The sequence below is a fragment of the Corvus moneduloides genome, chromosome 28, assembly GCF_009650955.1.
Source record: "Corvus moneduloides isolate bCorMon1 chromosome 28, bCorMon1.pri, whole genome shotgun sequence".
NCBI lineage: Eukaryota > Metazoa > Chordata > Aves > Passeriformes > Corvidae > Corvus > Corvus moneduloides.
In genome coordinates this window covers 2,222,184-2,247,351 of record NC_045503.1, presented here as the reverse complement: position 1 = coordinate 2,247,351, position 25,168 = coordinate 2,222,184, and the positions used below count along the sequence as shown (strand labels likewise).

The following is a 25,168-nucleotide window of genomic DNA, read 5'->3' as shown; positions in this document are numbered from 1 at the left end:
CGCCACAGCAGCCTGCAAAGATGTCAGCTAGGAGCCACCGTGGAGCTGCAGCCCTGGAGCTGTTGCACAATCCCTGGCTACAGCAGCAGAGCTGATTTAAGAGCTTCCGGGCCCTGGTCCACCTCCAGCTGCTCCCTCGCTTTAGTGATGTGGCTCCCACACGGCTCCACACGCAGCTGTGCCAGGAGAAACCCTGGAGCAGCAACCAGCAGTGCTGGGAGCCGAGAGATGCCCCCAGGGTGCACAAGGAACTCCAGAGCCTGGGTGCTGCTGCCAGTGCTTTATGCAGCTGTGCCCTGGAGTTCAGGTTCCACAGGAACCTCAGCTGGTGGGAGCGGCAGCTGCCACCGCTCCCTGTCCCTCACAGAGAGTGTCCCTGCCCTCCCCAGATCCCACTGTCCAGCACCCAACAGGAGCTGGAGCCAGGGAGGACAGGGGCAGGACGGGCTGCAGCAGATGCTGAGGCTCCAGTGCCACAGGCTGTGGCTTCAGGGACAGCCTGGCAGCACGATCAGCTCACACTGCCCGGGCCCCCCGCGAGGGGACGGGGACACCTCGGGGACAGCGAAGGACACTCTGGGATCAGCACAGGACACGGGTCTGCAGGGAGGGCTGTGGGTCTGGAATTGAGATGTGGGGCTTGCTGCACACTGCTGCACTTTGGGTAAAAGGCTAAAAGAGGGGAGGAACCGCCTCTTCTTAATGCCCAATATAAGTATTTAATCCATCTGGGAAATAAAGTCATAAAATGCCAGAATGGTTTGGGTGGGAAGGGACCTTAAAGATCATTCTGTGCCATCCCCTGCCATGGGCAGGGACACCTTCTACTATCCCAGGCTGCTCCAAGCTCTGTCCAACCTGGCTTTGGACACTTCCAGGGATGTTACTTCTCTGCAGAGTGGAATTAACACTTCCCTGATCAACTCTTCTACTGGGAATCCTGCAGAAAAAACCCCTCCTGACAAACACATCAGTATTTGCTGTATCACAGTGCTGATTAAATCATAATACAAACTGTCCCCAGAACATTCATCTTAATAAAATAAACCTTTCTTAAAGCGGTCAGGAGAAACCAGTTCCAGAATTCCCATGACATTATCCTGTGAACCCTACTACAAGATATATGGCTTCTTTATAACAAATATACAAGTGAAAAGTAGCAACAGTTTGGATTTGTCTGTCCCTTCTTACATTTTTTTTTGCCTTCTTTTGGAAAACACTTTTTAGAAAACAGAGGATGAGGAATGTTCTCAGTTGTAAAAATGAAAAAATATTTAGACAGCTTTTAAAAATAGTAGTACAAGAACATAATTTGTTTTATGTTTCACAACACAACTTATTTAGATTTAGTGGCATGTGGTTGTATTTTGAGCTTCAGCCAATGGCACATTTCTTACAGGCCATGACAGGAAGAGGGGCTTTATTTACATTTTAATACTGGGCTTTTTTCATTACCAAAACTGAGATGATTTCCTTCTTTTCTGAAATTAGATCACATTCAAAAACATCGCTATCATAAGCAGGCAGAAAAGTGTCCCTGTAGCTCTGTAGATATCACTGCCAGGGATGAATGAGGGACCATAACCTTAAACTCTGACTTTTAGGTAACTCTGCCTGCACATAAATCTCAATAGAAGTTTGTATCTGAAGCAGAAGCTAAACCACACAGGAGGAACAATTAATATTGATTAGAGTTTCAAAGAAGAATTTCATCTGAGATACAACCCAGCCTAAGCATTTACCAATCTGCTTCTCTATCTTCTCGGAGAGATTATTTTTAACATCTTTTTCAGGCAGGGATTTAACATCATCCTTCCAAATTGTGGTAAAGGATAAATCCCTACTCACCTCTGACTTGAAAGAAGTTTCATCCTCTGAGTTTGACTCCTCCATTTCCATGGGCTTTTTGATCTCCTTGGCCTCGCTCTCAGATTTCACCTTTTCCACTTTGGCATTCATCTTCTCCTTGGTTTGTTTCTTCTCTGGATATGAGGAAGACGAGGTTCTGGGAGATGTCCCCAGGATATTCTTTACCCCTTTGGAGCTACTCTTTTTTTGTTTTTTGGCACTAGGCTTTGGTGACTCCACATTGGAGGGCCTCTTGCTGGAAGACTTTAACTCCGGCTGTGGCCCCCCCTTCGGAGAGGTGTTCTCCAGTTTGGTCTCCTTCACGGCCAGTTTTGGTTCCTTGAAAGCAGCTTTTGGAGGTGCCTTCTCCTCCTTAGGTAGTTTGTTCTCAGTTGGTTTTCTGGAGGAGTCCTTCAAAGGCTTGTTCTGTTCTCTCTCAAGGTCTTTGGAGGAGTTTTTGCTCTCAGAGTCTTTCCTGGGCCTCTCCCTGTGCTCCTTGGTTACTTTATGTGGCTTGGATGCTTTGCTGCTTTCCTTGTTTGCATCCTAAAATTCAGCAACAGAAACATACAAGCTGGGTATGAAACTGCAGCTCCACACAGAATGATAAAACACATCCTCATAAATCCCATGGCAAGGTTTGTTTCATGCAGAAATCCACCCCCACGTGCCCAGGTAAACATCCACACTTCCCTCAAGCTGGTGGACACAAACTGACCGTGGGCACTTCAACATTAGGAAAGGATGAAACATGTTCCTGCTCCTTTCCAGGGTCTGTCAAAGGTCTAGAAACATCTAGAGACGTTTAATTCAGGTTTAATCTGAATGCAAACAGAGATGCACCTCTGAGGGCATCCTGGAGGAATGGAAGCAGGAGAACGTTGTCTCTTTAGCAACTGGCAATTTTCACCAGAGCTCATCTCAGAGCCCTTTATTTCTCTGCTGTTTCCTGTGTTTTCCAATGCTTAATTCCTGACCAAAATGAAATCAGCCACTAACAGGTAAAGTCATCTTCACTCTGTTTCATAACATCAGAAGGCATAACTGAAGTGCCAGAGTGTTTAGAGCCCTGAAGAACACGGTATCAGAATTGAATTACACTGGAAAATGAATTGTTGTTAATACCTCTGACTGTTCAGGCTGATAAAATGCATGTAATCTGCTCCAAAACACAGTGCTTGGGGATCGTTTCTCCCATGTAGGACTATACAAAAATAGCTTCAGTACATAAGGGAAAAAATAACGAACGTGAGGTTCTTTGGAAGTCTCAAGAACTGGCTACTGCTGGATGCAAACATCAAATCTGGAAAGCACCAGTTTGACCAAGTGAAGCATATTTGATGTTCTCTCCAGCACTGCCCTGAGGACAGAGGAAGGGCTGACTTTCCACTCAGCCTTCATGCCAAGAGGTGCAGGGACTCAGAGTGTGGCATGGCAGACAGTGAGAGAGCCACAGAATCCATCCTCAGCATCGAGGACACAACCAGAACAATCAGAGAGGATTTCATCCACCTTTAAGGAAGACACAATTCGCCAAAAATTCCCAGTCTTGCACATTTAATTTTCTTTTCAAAACTTCCCTGGAGAGAAGTCTATCAGATCATAAAAAAGCCTCCTAAAGGCTGGGAAGTTCCAGACCATTAACTACTGAACTGCAGAGTACAAGGAGGTTCAGAATTAGCAGCAGCCAGGAACAGCTGCTGAACAAGCTCTCAGCAGCCTGGCCTGAAAGACTCCTTCACCTCGGGCTGACCCAAAAGTGTGCTGCACTGACCTTTGACCCATGGGAGGGTTTGGTCTTCTTGGGATCAGAGAAGGCAGAGAGAGGTATCGTGGGCAGCATCGGATAATCGGGACTTGGCCTCGAAACAGTCTCTGCTCCTTCTGGCATCACCATTACCTGCGAATAAAGAGGAGGGAAATTATGTCTGAGCAAAATCTCACGGACTATTAACTATTAACACATGATTATGTTAAGCCACTTGCTCAATTAACACACTATTATTCATCTTTTCAATGTTTTTTCCTCTCCTGCTTAAAGGCCATAAAAAGATATTGTCTATAGAATGCTCAGTTTCAAGGCAGCTCCTCAAATACAGAATATTAAACCCACAAAAACTGAAAGGCAGCAATGCAATATCGAGTGTCTTTCCCAAAGGGAATGCCAATATTCTGAGCACAGTCAGGCAATAAAGCTCTGGACAAGAACTGTGTGTTCTGCTGCAAATGCTCTTCCCCTGAAAAAGGCTAGGGAGATAAATCTGGAAGGAATGAGCAAGACTTTCTCTGTTTAGGAGAAGCTGAATTCACTCTTTCAGGGGAAAAAGGAAAAAAACAAGGCTTGGGTCTCTCCCTTCACAAAATCCTAACACCAAGCACTGAGCTGCATGGAACAATTCCCTTCTTACCTCCCCTGCATTGTCAGGATAATTCTGTGGAAAAGTGCCACCAGAGAAAGGGCATCAAAAGTGATTAACAGCTGAAACACCTCAGTACACAAGGACTCAAATAACATACTGTGAAAATCCTAGAGAGCAGATGATGTTCCAGCCATCCTAGGGCTGAAATGAGCACCTTCCTCTGTGTGCCCAATACAGGAAAGCCCTGGCACAACGAGGAACAGGAATCATGAAGCGATTTGGATTGAAAGGGACCTCAAAGCTCATCTTATTCCACCCCCTGCCATGGGCAGGGACACCTCCCACTATTCCAGGTTGCTCCAAGCCCCGTCCAACCTGGCCTTGACATCCTCTGGCTCATTAAAAACTTCTAGCCCTTTGTGGCTTGGACTGATTTGCCCAGATCCTGCAGTTATTTGAGAATAATCCTAGAGTCTATCACTACTTATTGCCTTCCCAGATGGAAGAGCTCAGCTACTGCAGCAACCCATACTTTACTGGGCCTTCTAGAGAATATCTATTTTTCAACCCCCACACCTGTTTTCACTCTATATTGACCAATTTTTCATTAATTTTTTATTGGTGAAGCCACAAGTAGCTGATGCCAAGTTTAGAGGTCATTTATTGACCAGGAAGCACTACCTACAAAAAATTAATAAGCTAAAAAAAATTAATAGGGAATATTTTGGAAGCTGCTCGCTTTCCTTGAGCTCTTCTGCTCCTGGCACCAGGAAGGTCACAGGTAACCGCAGCCTGCAACATCCACTGCAGATCTCATTTTCCAGTGGGGTTCAGTGCTTTGATATTAATGCTCACAATTTAAATTGACAAATGAAGTGTCACCAATCACACACCACCAGCAGGTTTGTTCTGCTACAGGTGCTGCAGTCCTGTAACCACGAGTCAAAACTGGCTGGCTCATCTTTTAAATGAATGAAGAAAACTGCTTGAAGCCTGCTAGGCTAAAAGAAACCTCAGAGCAAAACGAGCTCACTCCTTTTAGGATCCCAAATTGGGCACTTACCCCTCCAGCCCTGATGAGTTTGCGCCTGAATTCCTTGGTGGGGTTGTTGAAAGTCAGCTTCTCACAACGCAGGTGGTTCACAGGTGGATTCCCCTCCAGATTTAGGAACAGGTCGTATGTGAAACAAACCTTTTTGGGCTCCTCCTAAAAACAAGAAAGGCTTTGGGAAACTGGAAGAAGCTTGGCAAACACACTAAGTCTGGCGATCCGAACAGTCACTCCTGAAAATCCCAAATAAACCACTAAGTGTTGCACTCATGGGAGTTTTTCACCATGAGATCAGAGAGCTGGAAATTAAACTATTTGTGCCTGAAGTTAACATTGTTCATCAGGAACTCAGGCATGAGGCTTCTCATGCAAAAGCAATGTATGGACACAGATTTTGAATGAAAGTAAGTCTGTTTAAAGCTGCTCAAGGCTCCCCAGAAAACCAGATTCACAAGCTTTATGCACTACTCTGTTTTCACCAAAATTCAGATCCTATCTCCTTTGGGAAGCAAACTCTAAGTATCAATATTAAGAAAGGCATAATCCTTTTTTAGAGAAGGAACAACTTCTGAACTCCCAGGATCTCTGCAGGCACTGAGAAAAGATTAAACGCAATGGGAAAAGGATGGCTTGGTTTGCAAAATCCTTTTCAATATGCATATTGCAGGGACTGAATGGGAAGATATCCCAGGCTTTTGAACTTTCCAAGGGCACTTTCACCCAAGCAATCCAGAGTTTGTATGCATGGTGGGGGGATCATCTGCGCCTCACTGCTTCTGTTCCACCTGCTGCGTTTGCAGCACAGAATGGAAGAAATCCCCCCTTTTTCCCCCCCCCACCAAAACTGCAAATACACTTCGTGTGTATTACAAATATCGACAGGACACCGCCTGGTGTTCCTTGCATTTTGCATTTCCAAGCTGGAAATTCAATGTGGCAAGAGAGACTCTGCTGGGAGGCCCAGCGAGGCCGGCGGTGCCCTGCGTATTTCCATGAATGCATCCCACATGCCTCATTCCCTGCGCAGCACCGAGCAGCTGCACAGCAGTCTTTTCCAGAATTCCCATCCAGCAGCTCCATTTCCTGGTGCAGTGGCATTGTTGGATGGGAACAGGCGCTGCAGGCTCCCAGCCTCAGCCATTAGGTTTGCTGAAAATAGGCTGAAACGGCTTCAGACCACCCTGGTTCCTGCTGTTTGCTCCAGAGGCTATTCCTTGGACAAACTACACCTCTAATAACATAAAGGGTGGTAGCTACACCTGGTTTACATCAAAGTCAGTACCCTGAGCTCATGTGGGAGTCGAGGTCTTGGATCCTCACCCCCAAACAGGGGTAGGCATCAATAGACACAGAGAAGAGTCTCAGATTAACGTGCTGCCAACACCAGGTCTTCAGACCCTCTTTTGGGAAAGTCCTGAATAATCCACATGCTCCTCAAAGGAGTCTACTAAAACAGATAGATGGGAGGAAAAAGAAAAATCCTTGCAAAGTACACTGCCCTGTCATTTGCCTCTTTTCCATGCCCGTTCTCATTAACAGAATCATTAGCGAGCTCTGCGTGTGCGCTCGCTGTAGTTCAAACAGCAGCTGCACAGGGTCCCTCAAAGTCTAATAAACTGAAATGAAGGATGAATAGAAATCCAAATGTGGCCTAATAATGGCTTCTAAAATGCTTTCCCTGGTTTACAACAGAGTAAATAATCTTGGCTCCATCAGCAAGCGCAGGCTTTGGTCAGGAGCTGTTTTGCCATCCCATTACCAGCTCTGCTTTGTCATTTGCCCATTTGCTTTCTGAGCAGGAGAGAGGCAGCAGATCCTGCTCCCTCTCACCTTGGGTATCCCATTTTTAATACAGCCTCACAAGCATCAAAATGTTCATCATGTCTCAGTTGAATTTTTGTAGAATTAAAGCAGTTTTTAATGTGATATTACTCCAGCTCAGAGATCACAACTGCCCTGGGAATGAGCCCCAGCAGAGTGCCCTGATCATTAAAATCTCCTTTGTATCCCCCAGGCCATAAGGAGCCCCCCACCTCCCCCCCAGTGAATAGTTGAAATTACAGCACTCCTAAAAGAACCACCACAAAAGTCTCAAAGCAAAAAGCTGCAAATAAACATTCTTTCCTTTACTGCCCTCACTGCCCAGCTAATGATTACAGCTCAGGCCACTCCAAAGCTTAATCCATCCGGTCCTCCCTAAAAGGTTCTTCCCCCAAACAACCATCAAGGGGGAGAAGGGGGGTAGAAACCCAAGGAAAATCTCCCTCAATTGACCCAGACCTACCCATCCTCTAACTTTAAATGGAAAGCCAGGCTGAATCCACAGTGCCACACTTCAAAGCCTCTCTCAATATGTTGGGATCCATACATCCTGCTGCTGGCAGCTGCAACCCCGTGTAGGGTCTTTCTCACCCTACAAACTTTGGTCCAGACAATCCTACAACATCCTTCATGTACTCCCGCTTCAGTAGCAACTACACACACAATCCAGGCTTTGCTCTTAGATAACTCCACCTTCTGATATTCCTTGATGTCAATCAGTAAAACTGACCAGGGAAGACCGTTTCTGTGGGTATTTTGCTGCTCCCAAGACTGTAAGATTTTCTAAAGGGCCCTACTTCCAAGAAAAGCTTTAAAAAAGATGGATCATGTCCATTTCTAACTGGTAGATATGAATTGTTCAGATTCAAATTCAGTGGTGCATTTGGCCATGAAATGGTTAAGCTGGTGCAGGGATGTCTCAGCAAGGCACTTCAGAACCTCACTTTACATCTGCCCCTTAAATCCCAGGATGCCAGAGAAGTAAACTACAAGTGAGCACCACAAAGCCAGGGCTTTTATTTGCAGCTGCTGTAAACTTCCCTTCATCCCGTGAATCCCCCTATTCCACCTCCAATCTCCTGAGCTGGGTACATTAGGTTTTATTTTTACTGCTTCCTGTCTGCACCGCCTGCCACTGCCACTGCGCTGTTACGAGCTCTGAAGCTGCTTTATTTTTCCTTTGAGTTCTGAACTAATGGGTTAAAGTTCTTTTGGCACTTTTCGTAAGAGGAGGAATTTTTCAAAGTCTTTTGTTAAAATTTCCTTGTCTTGTTTTTAAAGGCAGGGTGTGCCCTTTGCCACTTAACACAAATCAAAAGAATTTCACTGGTAGCGTGCGCATAAAGCTCATAAATCACTTTTAGAAAGCCATAAAACAAAATTATCTACAAAAATCTAGCACACCAAGGAAGCAGGCTCATGGTTATTCAATAACTATAACATCTAACACCACTTCCCTTTTGCCATAGATCCAGCCTGACAGAGGCATTTATCCGGAACGTCTGGAGAAATGAAACCCCTTTCCAGGCTGGTACAACCCGTCTGACTGGTCCTGGAGCTGCTTCCAGACAGGGCATTGGAAAAGCAATAGCCCAATATTCACATTTTGAAATAAACAGCCTTATGTTCCACTCAGGAATCCATGAACCACCCTTATCTTTTGGAAGATTCTCCAGGATTAAGCATTTAGGACTTTGCTCCATCAGAAGCTTATTACTTTGTTTGAAAATTAGGTTTTCCTAATATATTTATATATATATATATATATGTATATATCTCAAGTACAATAAATATATGAGTATAAATAACACAGATGAGTGTAAATATATCTCTTTATCTACTCACTACTCCAAGACAAGCACTTAATAATCTACCAACTCTTACAAATACATTATATGAAGCTGGCATGGCTGATAAAGCTGCAAACACATCCTTGCCACACACTGCAAATATATATATATATAAAAGTATTTACATGTATTTTCAGCATCTCGAGGTGCCTATGTGCCACACTGAATGGCTACTCAAACACACAAAGCCCAGGGGTTTTGGCCCTGCTCAGATAAAGGAATGGGTAAATTGATAATCCATCCTAATTTCTGACAGAAAAAGGTAAAAGAAAAGATTCACCAGACATCAGCAGCAGGACAAAAGGAATTGCTGCATGTTTGGGAGGGAAGATGGTACAGGACAGACCTAAATTGCTTCCCTTAAAGGGCAGACAAAAGGACAAGTTTTACTCCTCCTTCCACAACTTTCAGCAACACTGAGTAAACACCAACAGGTTAAAGCTACTCCTCCTCTCAAACCTGTGCACATCCTGCCCCAAATGGCAATTCCAGTAAAATCAAATGTCTCATGCAAACACAGGCTCTTCAACCTTCCCTAGGAGGATTTCCCAGGCCAATCCCTTCCTGATGGCACAGTCCTGACACCAGTTGTAGCTGATCTCGTTTCACCTCCCCTGCCATACGTGCAGCCCACCTACAACGTCTCCACTGAGTCCCTACTTTGATGCACAAATAATTTTTCCCTTTTCCAATATTTCTCTATTTGTTTTCTCTATCACACCTACAAAGGTTGCAGAAGGGGTAAAATATGCGTATTTTTCTTTTGAACCTCACTGGAAAAATCAAACAGATTTCTCTGCTTTCTTTGCTTATCTCCTTCTCACTAATAGGAAAAGCCCAAGTTCCATGTATCCATTATGTAAATCCTGGAAGGCTTTTATCTCCAGCACTAAAATTAGGAGGTAGCATCTTTAAAGAGACTTTAATACAACATCTTATCCATGTTGCATTAATATCATCTGCCTTATATCAGAATAACATGAAAATCTACTAGACCTTTAGCTTTGTGGGGAGGATTGATCTAATTTGATTAGGATGCAAAAAATGTCACAGGGAATGAATACCAAAGCCAGACCTGTATTACAGCCTCCAGATTACAACGTGTACCACTAGAAGAGATTTATTTGGAGACAACAATGAAAAAAAAAAAAGCCTCCAGACTGTTGAAATTGAGGGGGAGAGGGAAGGGGAAGAGCAGGAGAAAAACAGCAACGCATTTGTTGTACCCGGTTTGTATCGATTTGAGCACCAGAAGCCACTCACAGCAGCCCTCGTTACAGGAACACAAAGGATTTCAAAACAAAAATAGCACACTAACATTTCCAGTCCAAATGATCTGCTGTCATTAGCCAACTCGACTTTCAAAAGCTTTATCAATCAACCTGCTGAGCCCCTGCCATTTGTTTTTCAGGATCAGTTACAGCAGCAAAGGCTCTGCCAGTGTTAAAGGAGACTGCGAGTCCTGTGGCTGCTCAGAGCCCCAGACTGCCCAGGCTCACTGCAATATTCACAATTCATATTCTGCAATTCAAATTCCAGCCCTGAGAAAGCACCTACTCATGGAGGAGCTGGATTGCAGCACAGGAAGGACAAACACAGACCAGCGATGTTGATGGAGAATAAGAACAGGCTCTTAGACCTTTTTCACACTCTGCTGACGCTTCCCTGTCTGACAAAAAGGCACCAAGAGCACCGAGTCTGCTGCTCCAAACACACAACAATGATAAAAAACGGAGTCCTCCAACACAAAGTCAATGGGCAATTTTATGCCAAGCTGCTTAAAAAATCCCTGATGAAGTTCATTAAAACCATTCTTAGTAAAGCTGCTCCTTCCCAGAGCACAGGTTGGTATTTCTTTAGCCAAAGCAAAGAGCACACGGGCTCTGACAGCCAGGATTTGTCATCCCAGGAACAAATCAGAACAGGGAAAGGAAATAGCTAAGAAAGGAGGCTTAAACTATGGAAATAAAACCCATTTCAGCCAACCATGGCAAAGATCAATCTCCACAGACTGGCTCACTCCCTCTTTAAATCCTTTCTCTTCTCACCTTCACAAAGCTAAACATGCATTGATAAACAAATCCCAAAGCCTCTGCAAGTCTGGTTTCAGCTGAGGACATACATCAACAAAAATGTGTCAGAATGTGAGGAACATATGGCCACAAAACCCATTCAACTCCTCCTGCCCAGTCACCTCCAAAGAGCCTTTTCACCCCAATCCCAGAATCAATCCATAACATCTACTTGAAGAGAATTACTCAAGGATGAGCCCCAAATGCTGTAATCAATTCACAATATCTGCTGCACACACACCAGCTGATCCCCACCAGTGTCAACAGGTTTAAACAGATCAGAGTGAAAACATGGTGTTGAAGCAATGAAGACTTTGATTTATTTGGTGTTTTAACATCATATTCTTTAATTCAGGAGAACACAGGCCTTTGCCATTCTAAACCTTTGCCATTCGTCCTCCTCTTTCCCTACCTTTTTAATTTTCACTATATCCCAGTCTTTGCATTTCTATCTTTGTAGAAGTATTTACCTCTTACATTTCCTTCAACTCCACTTACTGAAAACAATCATTGCTCTTAAAACTCGCAGATGGCATCATCACTGGGCAGTGATGGATAGAGGAGCCCAACTCTTCACACAGAATCCCAGAATATCCTGAGGTGGAAGGGACCCTCAGGGATCATCAGTGCAGCCCCTGGCCCTGCACAGACACCTCAACAACCCCAGCCTGGGCATCCCTGAGAGCGCTGTCCAAACGCTCCTGCAGCTCTGGCAGCCTCGGGGCCGGGCCCATTCCCTGGGGAGCCTGGGCAGTGCCCAGCAGCCTCGGGGGGAAGAACCTTTCCCTGAGCTCCATGCCCAGCCCTGACCCAGCTCCAGCCGTTCCCTGAGGTCCTGTCCCTGCTCACCCCCTCAGCAACAGCTTCTGAGCTCCCTGCAATCCTAAATTAGTTCATGGTTGAATCCGAGAAAATGCCTTTGTTCCAGTGATGTGCTGGAAGACGGAACCTGTCACCTTTTCCCTCAACCACCCCTTGCCCCAATTAAATAATGAGAGGTGCTGCCTGAAAGTCCTAAATTAGCAATTTGTTAATCAGCTTAAAAATGGAAAAGAACTTCTCCAGAAAACATGCAGCTAAAAAACAGGGCAAAAACAAAAATTTTGAAGATCTGTAGATTTGAAAACAAGTTTGCAACTCAACCTGTTCTCCTATTTATTTGTCATGTTTCTGAAGACCAAAATGTCAGAAACAAAGAGCCTTCTCCTAAATTAACAGCTCCTTCCATTGTTTCCAGGGAGAACAGAGCCCACCTATTTCCCTTATTTATAAAAGCCACCTCTCTGCTCAGTGCTGGGGAACAACTCTGCAGTCACGTGCGTAGAGAAACAATGAGAAGTGATGACCCCAGTGGGTGTGAAACCAAGTTCTAGTCAGAAAAGCTGCCAGCTCCATATTCCGTGAGGAACGTGGGAATATGAGGGACAGAGGCAAAAAAAAAGCCACAGGAATGCAGATGGCAGTCAAAGCAAACATGAGCACCTACAAAAAGACACACAGAAATGAGGGAGACCTGAGGATTTGTGAAAGACAAACCATTGGAGAGCTGCAGGGAAAAGGGAAGTGTGGGGAAAGGCTGGGTGAAGAAAGGAAGCGAAAATAAATGGAAAAGGCCGAACTAAAACACAGCTCACCCCTCCCAGGCATTAGAGGTTCCACTTCTAAGGAATCAGCGTGGAGAAGTTCACATTTTTTGGTCAGGAGTGTAAAGGACTTCGAACCTGACTTAAGGAACATTTAGTGCAGCTGGAGAGTTTTCTGATTCCCATCTAAAACCTCAGAAAAGCCACCAGAAGTAGAGCTACTTTCAAGCTTTTGAGGTTTTTGTTCCACTCAAGTCGTAGTTCTCAGTGTTTGCCAAAAAAATTGCTTTCATCAACAACATTCACCTCCCCAGCCCCTGACTGCCATTCCACTTCCCAGCCTTCTGGCTTACCCTACCCACCCAAAAAACAACTTGTGGGCAAAACATTCCCAGGTTTAGGAGTGCAGGCTGTCTTCTGTGGCTCAGTCCCATTATCTGGCTTGTTCCTCTGACCCATAAAGTGGGGTCAGAGCAATGTGGTAGGCCAAAAACCCAACCCAAAATGCTAATTATTCACAAAATGACACTGCCAGGAGAGCATCCTGAGCTGGAGTGGGGACAGAAGGAAACAGCAGACAGATGTTTGTGGGAGGGACAGGGAAAGGAGGATGGGAAACTAAATAGAATCAGGCTGTTACATGTGGTCTGCTGTCAACACACCTGGGGTAAAGGCTTGTCATTGGAGAGCTGAGGGGGTGGGAGAGCACAGGGATGTGGCTCAACATTTTTAGCTTAGTTTACCTCGGTTCCCTCTTAGGGATCATAAGCAAAACATTCGTTTTTATTTTATTATTTAAGCAGTAATCAAACCCAGAAACATCCATTATTCATGTTTAACAAAACAATTTAACTGAAACTGAGGTAATATGAACACAAGTGCCCAATTCCCTGTTTTCATAACCTACAGCATGTGACCTCTGTGGTAGACTTAAAGCAAGCAATAAATCCCAAATTTTAACTTTCATATACTTGCTGGCAGTGCATCTTAAGACTTAAAATATTTAGTGTTTTCATTCTGGAAGAGCACCGAGTTTAGAACAAGGATATCTTTAACACAGCTCTAAATACTTGTGCTACACATGCAAATGTTTGTCTTGGGCTTCTAAAAATTTCATACCTATATAGTTAAATGTAATAAGCTTGCAAATTTAAAAGTAGATTTTTTAATATATTGACAACCAACACAGTGTTTACAAATCTTTATAATACCAGTGTTTTATGTTTATTTACTTCCATAAGCACATAAAATATTTTAAGTTGTTTTAATATCCTCCATGTTAAAGAAGCTACAAGTGGTACAATCTCTGCTCAGAATCTCCAGGGCCATCCACTGTCCTGCTATCACCTCTCTATGCAATTCCATTTCTGCCAAAAGCTTTCTTTTGAAGTCTGGCAGGAGCTTCCAACTCCCAGTTAAATTCTATTTATTAGACTAATAAAAAACACACACATAAACCAGTCACATAATTTAAGAGTCTTTCTGTCAGGCAGTTTCAGGCTCTGGCACAGCTCAAAACAATTAGACGACCAGAAATCAGATTCTACCTTATTTTTGAAGTGCACTTCAATGGGCATAATGAAGCCAGCGTAGCCAGACTCCTCCACCTTGTAGGGGGGCTCCTTGCACACTGAAAGAGAACAAATAAATGTGAACTTGCAATTCAGCACAACTTTCTCTGAGCCAAAAAGGAGATGCAAGAGGAGAACTGGGCCTCTGTCGATTCAGGGCACAGTTAAAATACTGACCTTTGTGGAAAAGCCCACACAGAGTAAGATGGTGGCCACAGGCTCAGTTAATAACATGAAATCTGTTCTTAGCTCCTCCCATGGAACGGAAACATAAAACACTCCAGGCCCGAGTCTAACTGAGATCCTTCCCTCCCGTGCAGTGAGATACAATTACATTCCTGGGCAGTCCCACAACAACGCAAACTGCCAGTTCCAAGTGCCTGGCAAGGAAAGGCCAAGGCCCAAAAGGTGGAACAGCACAGAAAGGTAAAGTTTACTTTGATGCTCATATTTGTGAATCAAAACACTACCACACACAAGCAAGTGATTATTTTTGCCTTGAAATACTCCCCTGCACTCCTCAATGCTCCTAATTGGGTAACGGCCACACTCCTGGCTGCTGCTTCCCCCAGAGGTGAACAAACCTGAAGGGCAGGTGAGCACTGCTATTTATTTCACACACAAGGAAACACGAGGAGGAAGGTGAACCAGTTTGCTGCTAAGGTCAGAGCTGCTTACTGCAGAAACAGCAATTAGAAAAGTTAATTGCTTCTCAGAAATTAATCTGCATGTCCCTGCCTCAGTTCCCCCTGTCCCGCTACCTGGTGCAGCTTCATGCTCCTGAATCCTTCCTATTATCTATTCCAGGATATCCAACTTGAAGGATTCCAGGATCTTTTATTTGGCCATGACGTAGCAGCACACAGCAGCTGCCAGGAGAAACATGAGACCCACACAGATATTCTCCCTCTCAGGAACCGGATGCACTTGCATATAATTTATGCACTACAATATATGTAAATAAAGTCAATTAGGTAATTAGAGGAATTCAGCGCAAATCTTTTGAGTTTCTCTTAAGAATTCCAAGTAATTAATATGATTAGGAAACAGTACATCAAACCTAAAAGCACACAAATTATTTTCCTTTAATGTAGCTGTATTATCCCCACCCAGCTCTAAGCACTTCTACCATCATTAAGGTGCTGGAAAGCAGCACTCCAAATTCAACTGTGAAAAAAGGGCATAACTAAAAATAACAAAAACCTCTAGACTTGCTTTAACTTGAATTTCATATAAGAACCCTGTCATTTAGAGGGAAAAATCCCAAACCAAAGAGCAGTGCCAATATGGCAGCAGGAATCTTAAGCCTATCTGCCAAGCAGCCTTTGTTCCTCTGCCACTCTATACTGACAAATTCCAAGAGCTCCAAGAGCAATCTGCCAGCAGCACAAGCCCACCTTCAGCACCAGGATCTGCTCCAAGAGGGGATCATCTGAAGAAACCCTTCAAACAAACCTAGGAATAGGAGGCATTTGCCACAGTATTTATGTACAACCCAGACACGCCTTGGTCAAAGGCACACTGGCATTAGGAGCAAGCTCAAGGAAGCATGGAAAAACCAGGGACTGGGAAAAAATACCTCTGTAAAGGCAGATGATACAGCAACTGACCGAGCAAAGGCCATGGTTCTATACTGACAGGGGGCAGGGCTAGATGGGATATTGGGAAGGAATTGCTCCCTGGGAGGGTGGGCAGGCCCTGGCACAGGGTGCCCAGAGCAGCTGGGGCTGCCCCTGGATCCCTGGAAGTGTCCAAGGTCAGGTAGGACAGGGCTTGGAGCAGCCTGGGACAGTGGGAGGTGTCCCTGCCCATGGCAGGGGTGGCACTGGATGGGCTTTAAGGGCCCTTCCAACCCAAACCATTCCAGGATTCTGTGTACTATCCCAACACAGTTGTTTGTAATGCATCAGAAGACAAGAACTGTAACCCACAGATTGCATTTTTATTCTATAAATCAGCTTTCAGCTCAGTACTGCACCTGCTTATCAGACATCAGTTTTAGCAGACCAGTTTGAAGGACACATTATCAACACACAGACCAGAGTCACATCCTTGTGAATGCTGAGCACCTCTGAGTTCCTTTCCACCGTGGACTCCCACAAATACCCAAAGTCACAGTTTGTCCTAAGACATCCTGAGTGTCCTGCTTCCAAAGCAGTATTTCCAAGAATGCACATTACAACAGTTCTCACAGGCAGCTTGTATTTCTTAAACCACTAATGCTTGCAGCTTCAGTTACGCAATCTTACACAGACGTAACTGCACTGCCCCTGAAAAGGGCAATTCCTGCTCCTCAACCTCATGAGCTCCTGCTGCCCTTTGCCAAGAATTTTGCTACATAGTCAGAAAACAAAGTCAGAAAATAACACTATGTAACATCCATACTCTCCCCAACCACAATGACTGCACAGGGCTTGCAGGGGGAATGTACAGCAAAGACACCATCACCCCTTGGCAGCATTGATTTCTGCTGGGTTAAAGCTACCTGAACTGGCACCTGAGACCAGAAATTGCAAGAATCTGCAAAACTCTACATACCCAGTACATATCTGAGCCCAGTATTAGAGCATCTCTCATGTGCTTCCAGCTTTTGCTGGTGAATTCTAACAAATCAAACCCATCTTTCCCATTCTGTGACATGAATTATCTTCTGCTGTCACTTGTGTCTTGAGAACCTGCCCATACTAATGCTTAAATAAGAGGAGAAAGCAGCTCACCTCCTGCCCTTTCAGCAGAAGAAAGGTCCCATTCTCCCTGACCTTCCTCAAACACAGTGGGGAAAGGTTAAAGCTGGAGTACACGCAATGGACATTTCGCTCCTCTTTAAGGAGATATTTCACAGAAAAGTGACAGTTCAACACAACCTCGACTTGCAAAACGCTCTTTCATAGAGATAAAACATCCCCAACCCCTCTGACCTCGCTTGGGTTTTGGGAAGCTCTCATGCAGCCGGAAGACGACGCGCTCCACGAAGTGCTGGATGTCGCACTGCTCCGGGCCCCGCACAAACACCATCCAGTCATGGGTGAACCCTTCCGTGGTCGGCTTCTTGCGCAGCTGGGCTCGGTGCCCCAGCTCCAGCTTCACTTGCACCGTGCACTGTGTGGGGACAGAGGTGGGACCGTAAGCAGAGACAGCACAAAACCTTGCTGGAAGGTGCTAGATCCACCAGGGAACACAAGAGCTCCCATGGAGGGATCAGCCTCAGACTGCAGAGCGGTGTTACCACTGGCAAAGGTGGCACAAAAATAGCTCCCAGCACCGTATCATATCTATTTTCCTCCTAATAGTAACATTGCAGAGAAAGCAGCTCTAGAAGAGGGATCGGTTTCTCTGCCTCACTTATCAGTTAAATTGTCAGCAAAGTCCTAATTGAGGAATCTTTATTTCTAGAAAGTGTCAGAGACAGAACTTGATGTTCACAGCTTACAGAATTCACAGCACTGACAGAAAACTCATCTTGAAACAGGAAAAATCAGTTCATGAATTGGTGGTTTATTATATTCTCTAGAATATATCACTCACCAGAAGAAAATTATGTTTCCTGTATGGTTCTAAATATATTTTATTATCACACTTTCAAAGACCAGGTTAACATATCTGCCTGTACAATGTCCAATACTAAACTGACCTAATTCTGATTTGCACTCCTGAATCCTACTCTCATCACTGAGTAACAGAGAAGGTGTACTCCATGTCTGGCTCAAAGCACAAAAATCCCATTAAGTGCCTTAAAAACCAAATGAAATTAATGGTGAAAATCCACGTAGTGTTGCAGACTTCACAGCCAGGAGAAAGGAAATGAATTAAACAGATGTAACAGGGAAAAGGCAAATGGGATTCAGACACAAGATAAATCAAGGAAATCTTAGGGCCACATTTGTAGACAGAGAATAACACTCAAGGTACATTACTTTTGTGCACATTTGTTACAAAAATCAGAGCAGCAGCAGTGATTCCAAACTAAACCTACCAAAATCCAGTTTCAGCACCAGAAGGCTCATAGAAAAAGGGGTTGGTTTTAGTCCCTACCTCATTCTTCACTTCAGGCTTGCTCTTCCTAGCAAGTCCCAACTGCCATTGGGAGAGGCAGCATTATTCGTCATTACCTATATTACATGCTGACCTGGAGCCAAACCAAGGGCACGTCAGACAATGAGCAGGGAAAGAGAAAGCTTCCCGAGCTCCAGACAAATGTTTAGGGAAAGTATCACCCTTATTTTCCCCCCTGACAAACTGCAGCAAGGAGTGTGATCACAATTAATGCTCAAAAAATATTTTGCATCTCTCTAACCTGAGTTTTTTCCAGAGCACAGTGAATACTTGCTGAAAAAGCACAAGTGACTCCATCTCAGCCTTCTTGTCTTTGTAAAAAGCTCTCACAGGAGGTCTGCAGAGCACCAGGCATCAAAGCCTGACCTCCCAAATTGCAGTCCAGTTCCAATTTCAACCATAAGCCTTAACACACTCTTTCAGGCAGTTTAAATCTTTACAGCAAAATACCTTCAGCCACCCAACGCATCAATCCTACAGCTCGGGGACAAGCTCATCTAATTAATTCCTCCACCATTATTGCTACAGCATTTCTTTGGGATACCTTCCTCTGCAAGTTCTCTTGGCAAGCCATTTTTTCCTGTTCTTAAGGCTTATCTCCACCAGCTCCACCTCGCTCCTGCGCTAAGAAGCAAGGCCCAGGGCCGGCTGTTCTTTCATGTCGCATTAAGGGCTGAGAAGAAAGGCAAGGTGTGCTTCACTCCGAGCACAGCAATCCCTCCAACGCTGCAAAAGCATTATGTGGAGCCAGCCTGCCGAAATCCTAAGCTCACATTGGAGTGTGCCTGCAGGCCTGCTTTATCTGGGATGCTTCCCACAGTGTTCACATCCCCTGAGCCAGTCTGTGCCGCAGCCTCACGTTATCGATTCCATAATTACCCTTTAAATCCTGCTACTGTTGCCAGTTACTACCCCTCTCCTGAGAAGTGCAAATGACTGTCAGGCTACAAAATCTGCCTTTCCGAGTTGAAACGGCTGAGAAATGGGAGCTGAGAACCAGATGGGGCTGTGTGGAAGAGACCGAAATTAAACATAAAAGAGAACTGTTTAACTGAGAGTGAAAGTTGTACTTGCTGCACTCCTCACACCCCGCTCCAATTAACAATCGCTGTGAATTAAGCCAGAAGTTGAAACACATTTGAAAATAAGATCTCCCAACATAACCAGCATCCAAAGTTGCTCCGCTGAAAATGGAGGGTTTTTCCTTTTTTTTCCAAGCGTGTCTCTCAACAAAGGGAAATCAGGATCCTATTCAAACAATTTGTAATAATACAAAGGAGCCTGCTTTCAACTTCTCAATAAACATTCTGAAGGCTGCTCTGGTTTTTGTTTGATGTGCTAATTGCCTGAAAGCCATCAGCAGCTCCCATTCCCGCTCCTCCGGGTGATTATCCGGGATAGCGGGGCTCGTTCCCAAACCCCAGCCCGAGAGGTACCTGTTACCCGCTCCCCGCACACAAAAGGCTCCTCATCCCCATCACCTCAGGTAAACTTCCCGAATCCATCCTGGAACCCCCCCGGGCCGGCAGGGACTCTCCCGGTGGCATTAACCCTTCCCGGTGGCATTAACCCTTTCCGGCACGCCTCGAGGGGGGGGTCACCCCGCCGGCACCTCCCTCCCCGGCAATAATCCCAGGCAGGAATTTGCGGGAAATGCTGCTCACACCCCCCGCCGCGGGCGAGGCTGCAGCGGCCGCCCACGGAGGAGACAGGGCTAAGATCCCCCCCCCCAAAAGGGTGGGGAGAGGTGTCCCCCCTCAATGGGATTAGGAAGGAGGTATAACCCCAAAATGAGGGGTGGGAAGGAGGTGTGCCCATCAAATGAGGGGTGTGATGTGCCCCCCCCAAATGGGATTGGGGAGATGATGTACCCCCTCAAAGGGGTATGGGGAGGAGATGTGTCCCCCAAACGGGGGGTGCGGAGGAGGTGTGCCTCCCCCAAATGGGATTGGGGAGGAGATGTGCCCACACAAAAGGTGCGGCAAGGAGGAGGTATGCCCCCCAAATGGGATTAAGAGTATGTGTCCCCCAAAAGGGGAGTGGGGAGAAGGCGTGCACCCTCCCCAAATGGGGGGGTGGGGAGGAGATGTGACCCCCCAAATTGGATTGAGGGGATGTGCCACCCCCGAAAGGGTGTGAGGAGGAGACATGCCCCCGAAGTGGGGAGTGTAGGGAGGAGGTGTGCCCCCACAAAGGGGTGTGAGGAGGACGTGTACCGCCCAAATGGGATTGGAGACGTGCCCCCGCAACAGGGTGTGGGAAGGCGGAGGTGTGCCCCCCAAATGGGACTGACGAGGAGGTGTGCCCCCCAAAAGGGGCTGGGGAGGAGGTATGCCCCCCCCAAATGGCATGGGGAGGAGATGTGCCCCTTAGAGGGAATGGGGAGGACATGTATACCCCAAACGAGGTGTATGGAGGAGGTGTGTCCCCCCAAAGAGAATGTAAGGACGGGATATGCCCCCCCAAAGGGGGGCGATGCCCCCCGGCCCCCCCTTCCCGAGGACAGGGACCCCCCCCCCCTTTAGAGCCCCCTCCCAGGGGGTCCCTCCCCTACGTGCCCCCCTTTCTGGAGGGGGGGGCGGCACCGCCCCACCCCTCCGGCAGCGCGGCGCGGCCGCTCCCCTCACCTGATTGTCCATGGCTGGGCACAGCAGCGCCGCGGGCCCCGCTCGCTCGCTCCCGCCGCCGCGGCGGTTTCGCTGCCCGGTCGGCGGGGCGGGGGGGAGAGAATCTCTTCCCCCGCTCTGTCCACGAGCGAAGCCGCTCTGTCCGTCCCCCCCACCCCCCTCCCCACCGCCTCGGCCGCCGCCTGCTCGGTCGCGGCCCCTCACGGCCCCGCCGCCCGCCTCATTGTGTGTCACTCACAGGCAGCGCCAGCCCCGCGCCCGCCCCGCGGAACCGGAAACCGCCTCAGCGCCACAGCGGCCCCCGCGCGCCGCCAATGCCCGCGCGCCGCACGCCGCGGGGCGGGGCCTCGCCCTCCGCCCTGTGATGGACGGGCGCTTCCACCAATGAGCGACGGGCAGGCTGCTGAGTGGGCGGGGCTGTGGGCGGGGTCAGCGCTGTGGGTCAGGCGGGGGGCGGGAGGGGGGTCCGGCCGCCCCCCCCCAGCCCCGTGTGGGGCGATGCGGCGGCTGCGGTGCTCAGGCTGCTGTCCCGCTGCTGTCCCCGCTTCTGTCTCCCGGGATGTCCCTCGTAGTGCACAACCAACACCGGCACCAGGCGAGTGGGCCTCGTCGGGCGCTCCCGGCCGCGCCATCCCGCCCCTTCTCCTCCCATCCCGCCCTCGGTCCACGTTTCCCCGCCGGTGTGTTAATTCCCCACATAAATGAGCCGGGAACAAGGGGAATCGAGGGAAGCCGCAGGTCCCAATGCGGCGGGCTCGGCAGCCCGGGATGGCCGGGCAGGGCTCGCCTTGTTCCCCGCAGCCTCGCTCCGTCCTGCGCCTTTTCTCTCCCGTCTCTCCCTCACGTTCCCCCGTCTCATTTTTCCCCTCGTTGTCTTTCATTTTCCCTCAGTGCTCCCCTTTTCCCCCTGCTTATCTCTCATTTCTCCTCCGTTTCTCCCATTTGCTCTTGTTCTCCCCCGCTTTGCCTTACTCCTTTATTCTCCCTTGTTCGCCCTTATTTTTCCTTTGCTCTCTCTCGTTTCAATTGCCCTCACTCTCCCTTATTTTCTTTAAATTTCTTTCCTTTTTCTCTCAGTCTCCCTCATTTCTCCCAACTGTTTCCCACATTTTCTCTCAGTTTCCATTTTCTCCTTAGTGTCCCTCCTTTTTCTTTCTGTTTTTTTCCTTTCCCCCTCAGTTTCACTCTTTTTTCCTTGGTCTCCCTCATTTTCTTTCAGTTTCCCTCATTCCCCCCTCATTTTCTCTCCTTTTCCCCTCAGTCTCCCTCATTTTCCCCTCAGTTTCTATTTTCCCTTCAGTATCCCATGTTTTCTCTCATTTTCTCTCTCAATCTCACTTTCTTTCAGTTTCTCTCATTTCCCCCCTCATTTTCTTTCCTTTCCCCCCTCAATCTTCCACATTTCCTCTAAAGTTTCCATTTTCCCTTTGTCTCACACATTTTCTCCCCAAGTCTCCCTAATTTCCCTCTGTTTATCTCCTTTTCCCTTTGGTCTTCCTCCTTTTATCCCCTCAGTCTCCCTAATTTTATGTTTTTCTCCTTTTCCCCTCAGTCTCCTAGATTTCCCCTCTCAGTTTCTCTCCTTTCCCCCTCCGTCTTCCTTATTTCTCCTCTCAGTCTCACACATTTCCTCAGGTTCCAATTTCCCCACATTTCCCCTCATTCCGCCGATTTTTTTCCCCTCAGTCCCCTTCATTTTCCCCCTCAGTTTCTCTCCTTTTCCCCCCTCACTCTCCCATATTCCTCCTCAGTCTCCCTCATTTTCCCCTCATTCCTCTCAATTTTCCTCTCACTCTCCTTCGTTTCTCCCTCACTTTCTCTTCTTTTTCCCCTCGATCTCCCTCATTTTCCCCTCATTCTCCCCCTCAGTCTCCCACATTTCCTCTCGATTCCAATTTCCCCTCCACTTCCCTCATTTCTCCCCTTTGTCCCTCATTCCCCCGCAGTTCCCTTCCCGCCTTCCTTCCCCCTCTCCCCCCTCTTTCCCCCTCCATCATTCTCCCTCCCGGGGAGAGTTTTACCCTTTTTTTTAGAGTTTTAAGTGACAAGTTATAGCTCTCAATTTTGCCAGCCCTAAAGGAACGCGGGACTTATCTTTACAAGTGCAATTGGTGACTGTTTCCGAGCAAACTCGCTCAGAATTTCTTTTCCTCCGTGCAACTTTCTTGTTTGAAATAGTTTGTTGATCTCTGCGAGGCAGCAGAAAACCCCCGTGTTAGCCAATAACTCTGTGTGTCGCTGACTGATCGCCACAGGCAAGGATTAATCGGTTCCCAAATCGTTCTAAAGAGCCACTTTACCTCATCAACCTGATAGAGGATATTAGCGAAGCAAAATGCTTAATCGCTTCAGTTAACAACAACAACAACAAAAAAGAGCCTGATTTGGGTTCCTTTAAGTGCTCCAGTTTTAATTTTCCATGTTTCTGTCTGATGCAGTCCCAAGAGACATCTCCTTGGACAGTCCCTTTTCTTCTCTGTTGAGACAGGGCCTCTTTCTCTGGGAGTTCTCATTGATATCTTTAATTGTGAACATTATTCCCATGCACGTGACTCTCGGGTCTAAATCTTTTTATTTTCTACCTCCCCATCTTGGCTATTCACTCACAGCCTCATCAGAGTCCTCGGTGGTTACGTGCTCCCAGGGCTGAATATTTCCTGGGAATGTCTTCGTCTTTTCCAAGCTTGCTGTTGCTCTGCTGAATTTCCACCTTGTGCAAGAGATGTTGTTCAGACACACCAGACCATGAGCTTTTTCCTGAAAAATTGCCTGTTACTTCCTCTGAAACATCATTAGAATTTGCTTTTTGTTTTAATTTCCCTCAATGGCAATTTTCCCGTGCCTTTATTTTTGCCCAGCCTGGTGTTAATGGTTGTTTTTGTGCTCTCCCAGTGCAGGACACAGCTGCCTTCCCACTTCTGGATTGGACACAGGTCTCTCCTCCGGCTTTCAGGGGCAGGATCTGAGCAAGAGCTTGGACACTTCCAAGATAGGAAACCCAGAGCCAAGTGCCTCAGCTTCCACATGCATGCTGGCAGCCCAATAATTGGGTATTAAACCACATTTTACTGAACAATTTGGAGTGTCCCATTTGGGGTAAGCACCAGCTGGTGCTCCAAGCGCTCTGCTGGGACAAGCAGTTTGGAGCTGGACTTTGCTGATCCCCGTGGATCCCTTCCAACTCAGGATATTCGATGAAGTGGCGTGAATGGATTAATTTAAAATGTGCTGGGGTGGCTCTTTACATTCAACTGTGAAAACACTCAAGGAGAGAAATTCCTAGAACCAGCCTTTGCTCCGCTAGCAGTTCCCAGCCTGAACCGTTTCCAGCGCAACCACTGATCAAACCTACCCCGGTTTTCTTTTCAAGCTCCCCTCAAACAGAAAAAAAAAATCACAGCCAAGGGTAGAAAATTTGCCAGGCTCTTTGGGAGCGTGTTGGGAGTTTCGGGTGCTGGGGACGCCGGAGCCAGCAGCCATCCAGGCTTCTTCAAACTCCTAATTTTGCAGGGAGATCTCAAGCTAACGAGCTGTCAGCCGAGTGCCTTCGCACCCGAGGCAGCCGTGGGCTGAGCTCCTGGTTCTTTATACCTATTCCAGCAACTTCTGGGCTTTGCAATAAGTGTCTGCAAATCCAATTAGCGTCTTTCTTTGTGGCACTGGATGCTGGCAGAGATCCGCTGTGCTGCTGCCATCTACAGTAGGGCCAGTGCCAATGGATAAGAAACAGCTCTGATTTGCATATTCAAATATGCAAATGAGACGCGACAGCTCTCCTTCATTTTTGTTTGGGTTTTATTTTTTAATTTTTCTTTCCAGACTCTTGCCTCAAAGATCCTTGTCTTGGACTGAAAGGTGTGTGTTTAATCTGGCTTGGCCCATGGTAGGAGACCATGCCAAGGGCTGGTTCTGTCCCGTGAGAGTTGGGGATGATGGAAAATAAAGTGGAAAAAAGACTTTGCACTGCACTTATCCCTGTCTTGGCCAGGGATGGGAAAGATTTCAGGGGTGTTTTCCCAGGTTCCAGCCCTGGGAAAGGACAACACGTTCTTTCTCTCTCCTGCCTGTGCACACCACAGATGCTTTACAGGCCGAACGTGGCTGTTCCTGGGGAGTGTGAGTAAAGGGGCGTTGAGATGAGTCCTGGTGCTCCAGTGGGGAAGGTCCAGACAGAGCAGCCCTCACTCAGGTGTCCCCAGTCACCAGACTGTCAGGAGCTGTGGCAGAGCCCACCCCGGCTCTTGGGATGATCTGAGGAGCAGGCAACTGCAGACAAAACTGCTCCTCGAGGCACCTCTTCCCTCCCCCTGGCTCCCTTTCTCTGCAGGAACA

At 47.0% G+C, this 25,168-nt stretch overlaps 1 protein-coding gene across 2 annotated transcripts in view; it reads right to left on the bottom strand.

Annotated features, from left to right (window-relative positions):
* Positions 1-21,001, bottom strand: part of MLLT1 (MLLT1 super elongation complex subunit) — a 32,583-nt gene extending 11,582 nt beyond the window's left edge. Inside the window, exons 1-6 of one of the 2 annotated variants that reach the window (XM_032092657.1) lie at positions 20,837-21,001; positions 17,075-17,255; positions 14,133-14,215; positions 5,272-5,415; positions 3,623-3,748; positions 1,849-2,394 (exon numbers count right to left, since the gene is read on the bottom strand). In XM_032092657.1, coding sequence (XP_031948548.1) covers positions 1,849-2,394; positions 3,623-3,748; positions 5,272-5,415; positions 14,133-14,215; positions 17,075-17,255; positions 20,837-20,848 — 1,092 coding nt within the window. In that variant the 5' untranslated portion in view covers positions 20,849-21,001. The remainder of the gene's footprint in view (positions 1-1,848; positions 2,395-3,622; positions 3,749-5,271; positions 5,416-14,132; positions 14,216-17,074; positions 17,256-20,836) is intronic. The other variant, XM_032092658.1, reaches the window with a different exon arrangement.
* Between the last annotated feature and the right edge of the window lie 4,167 nt (positions 21,002-25,168).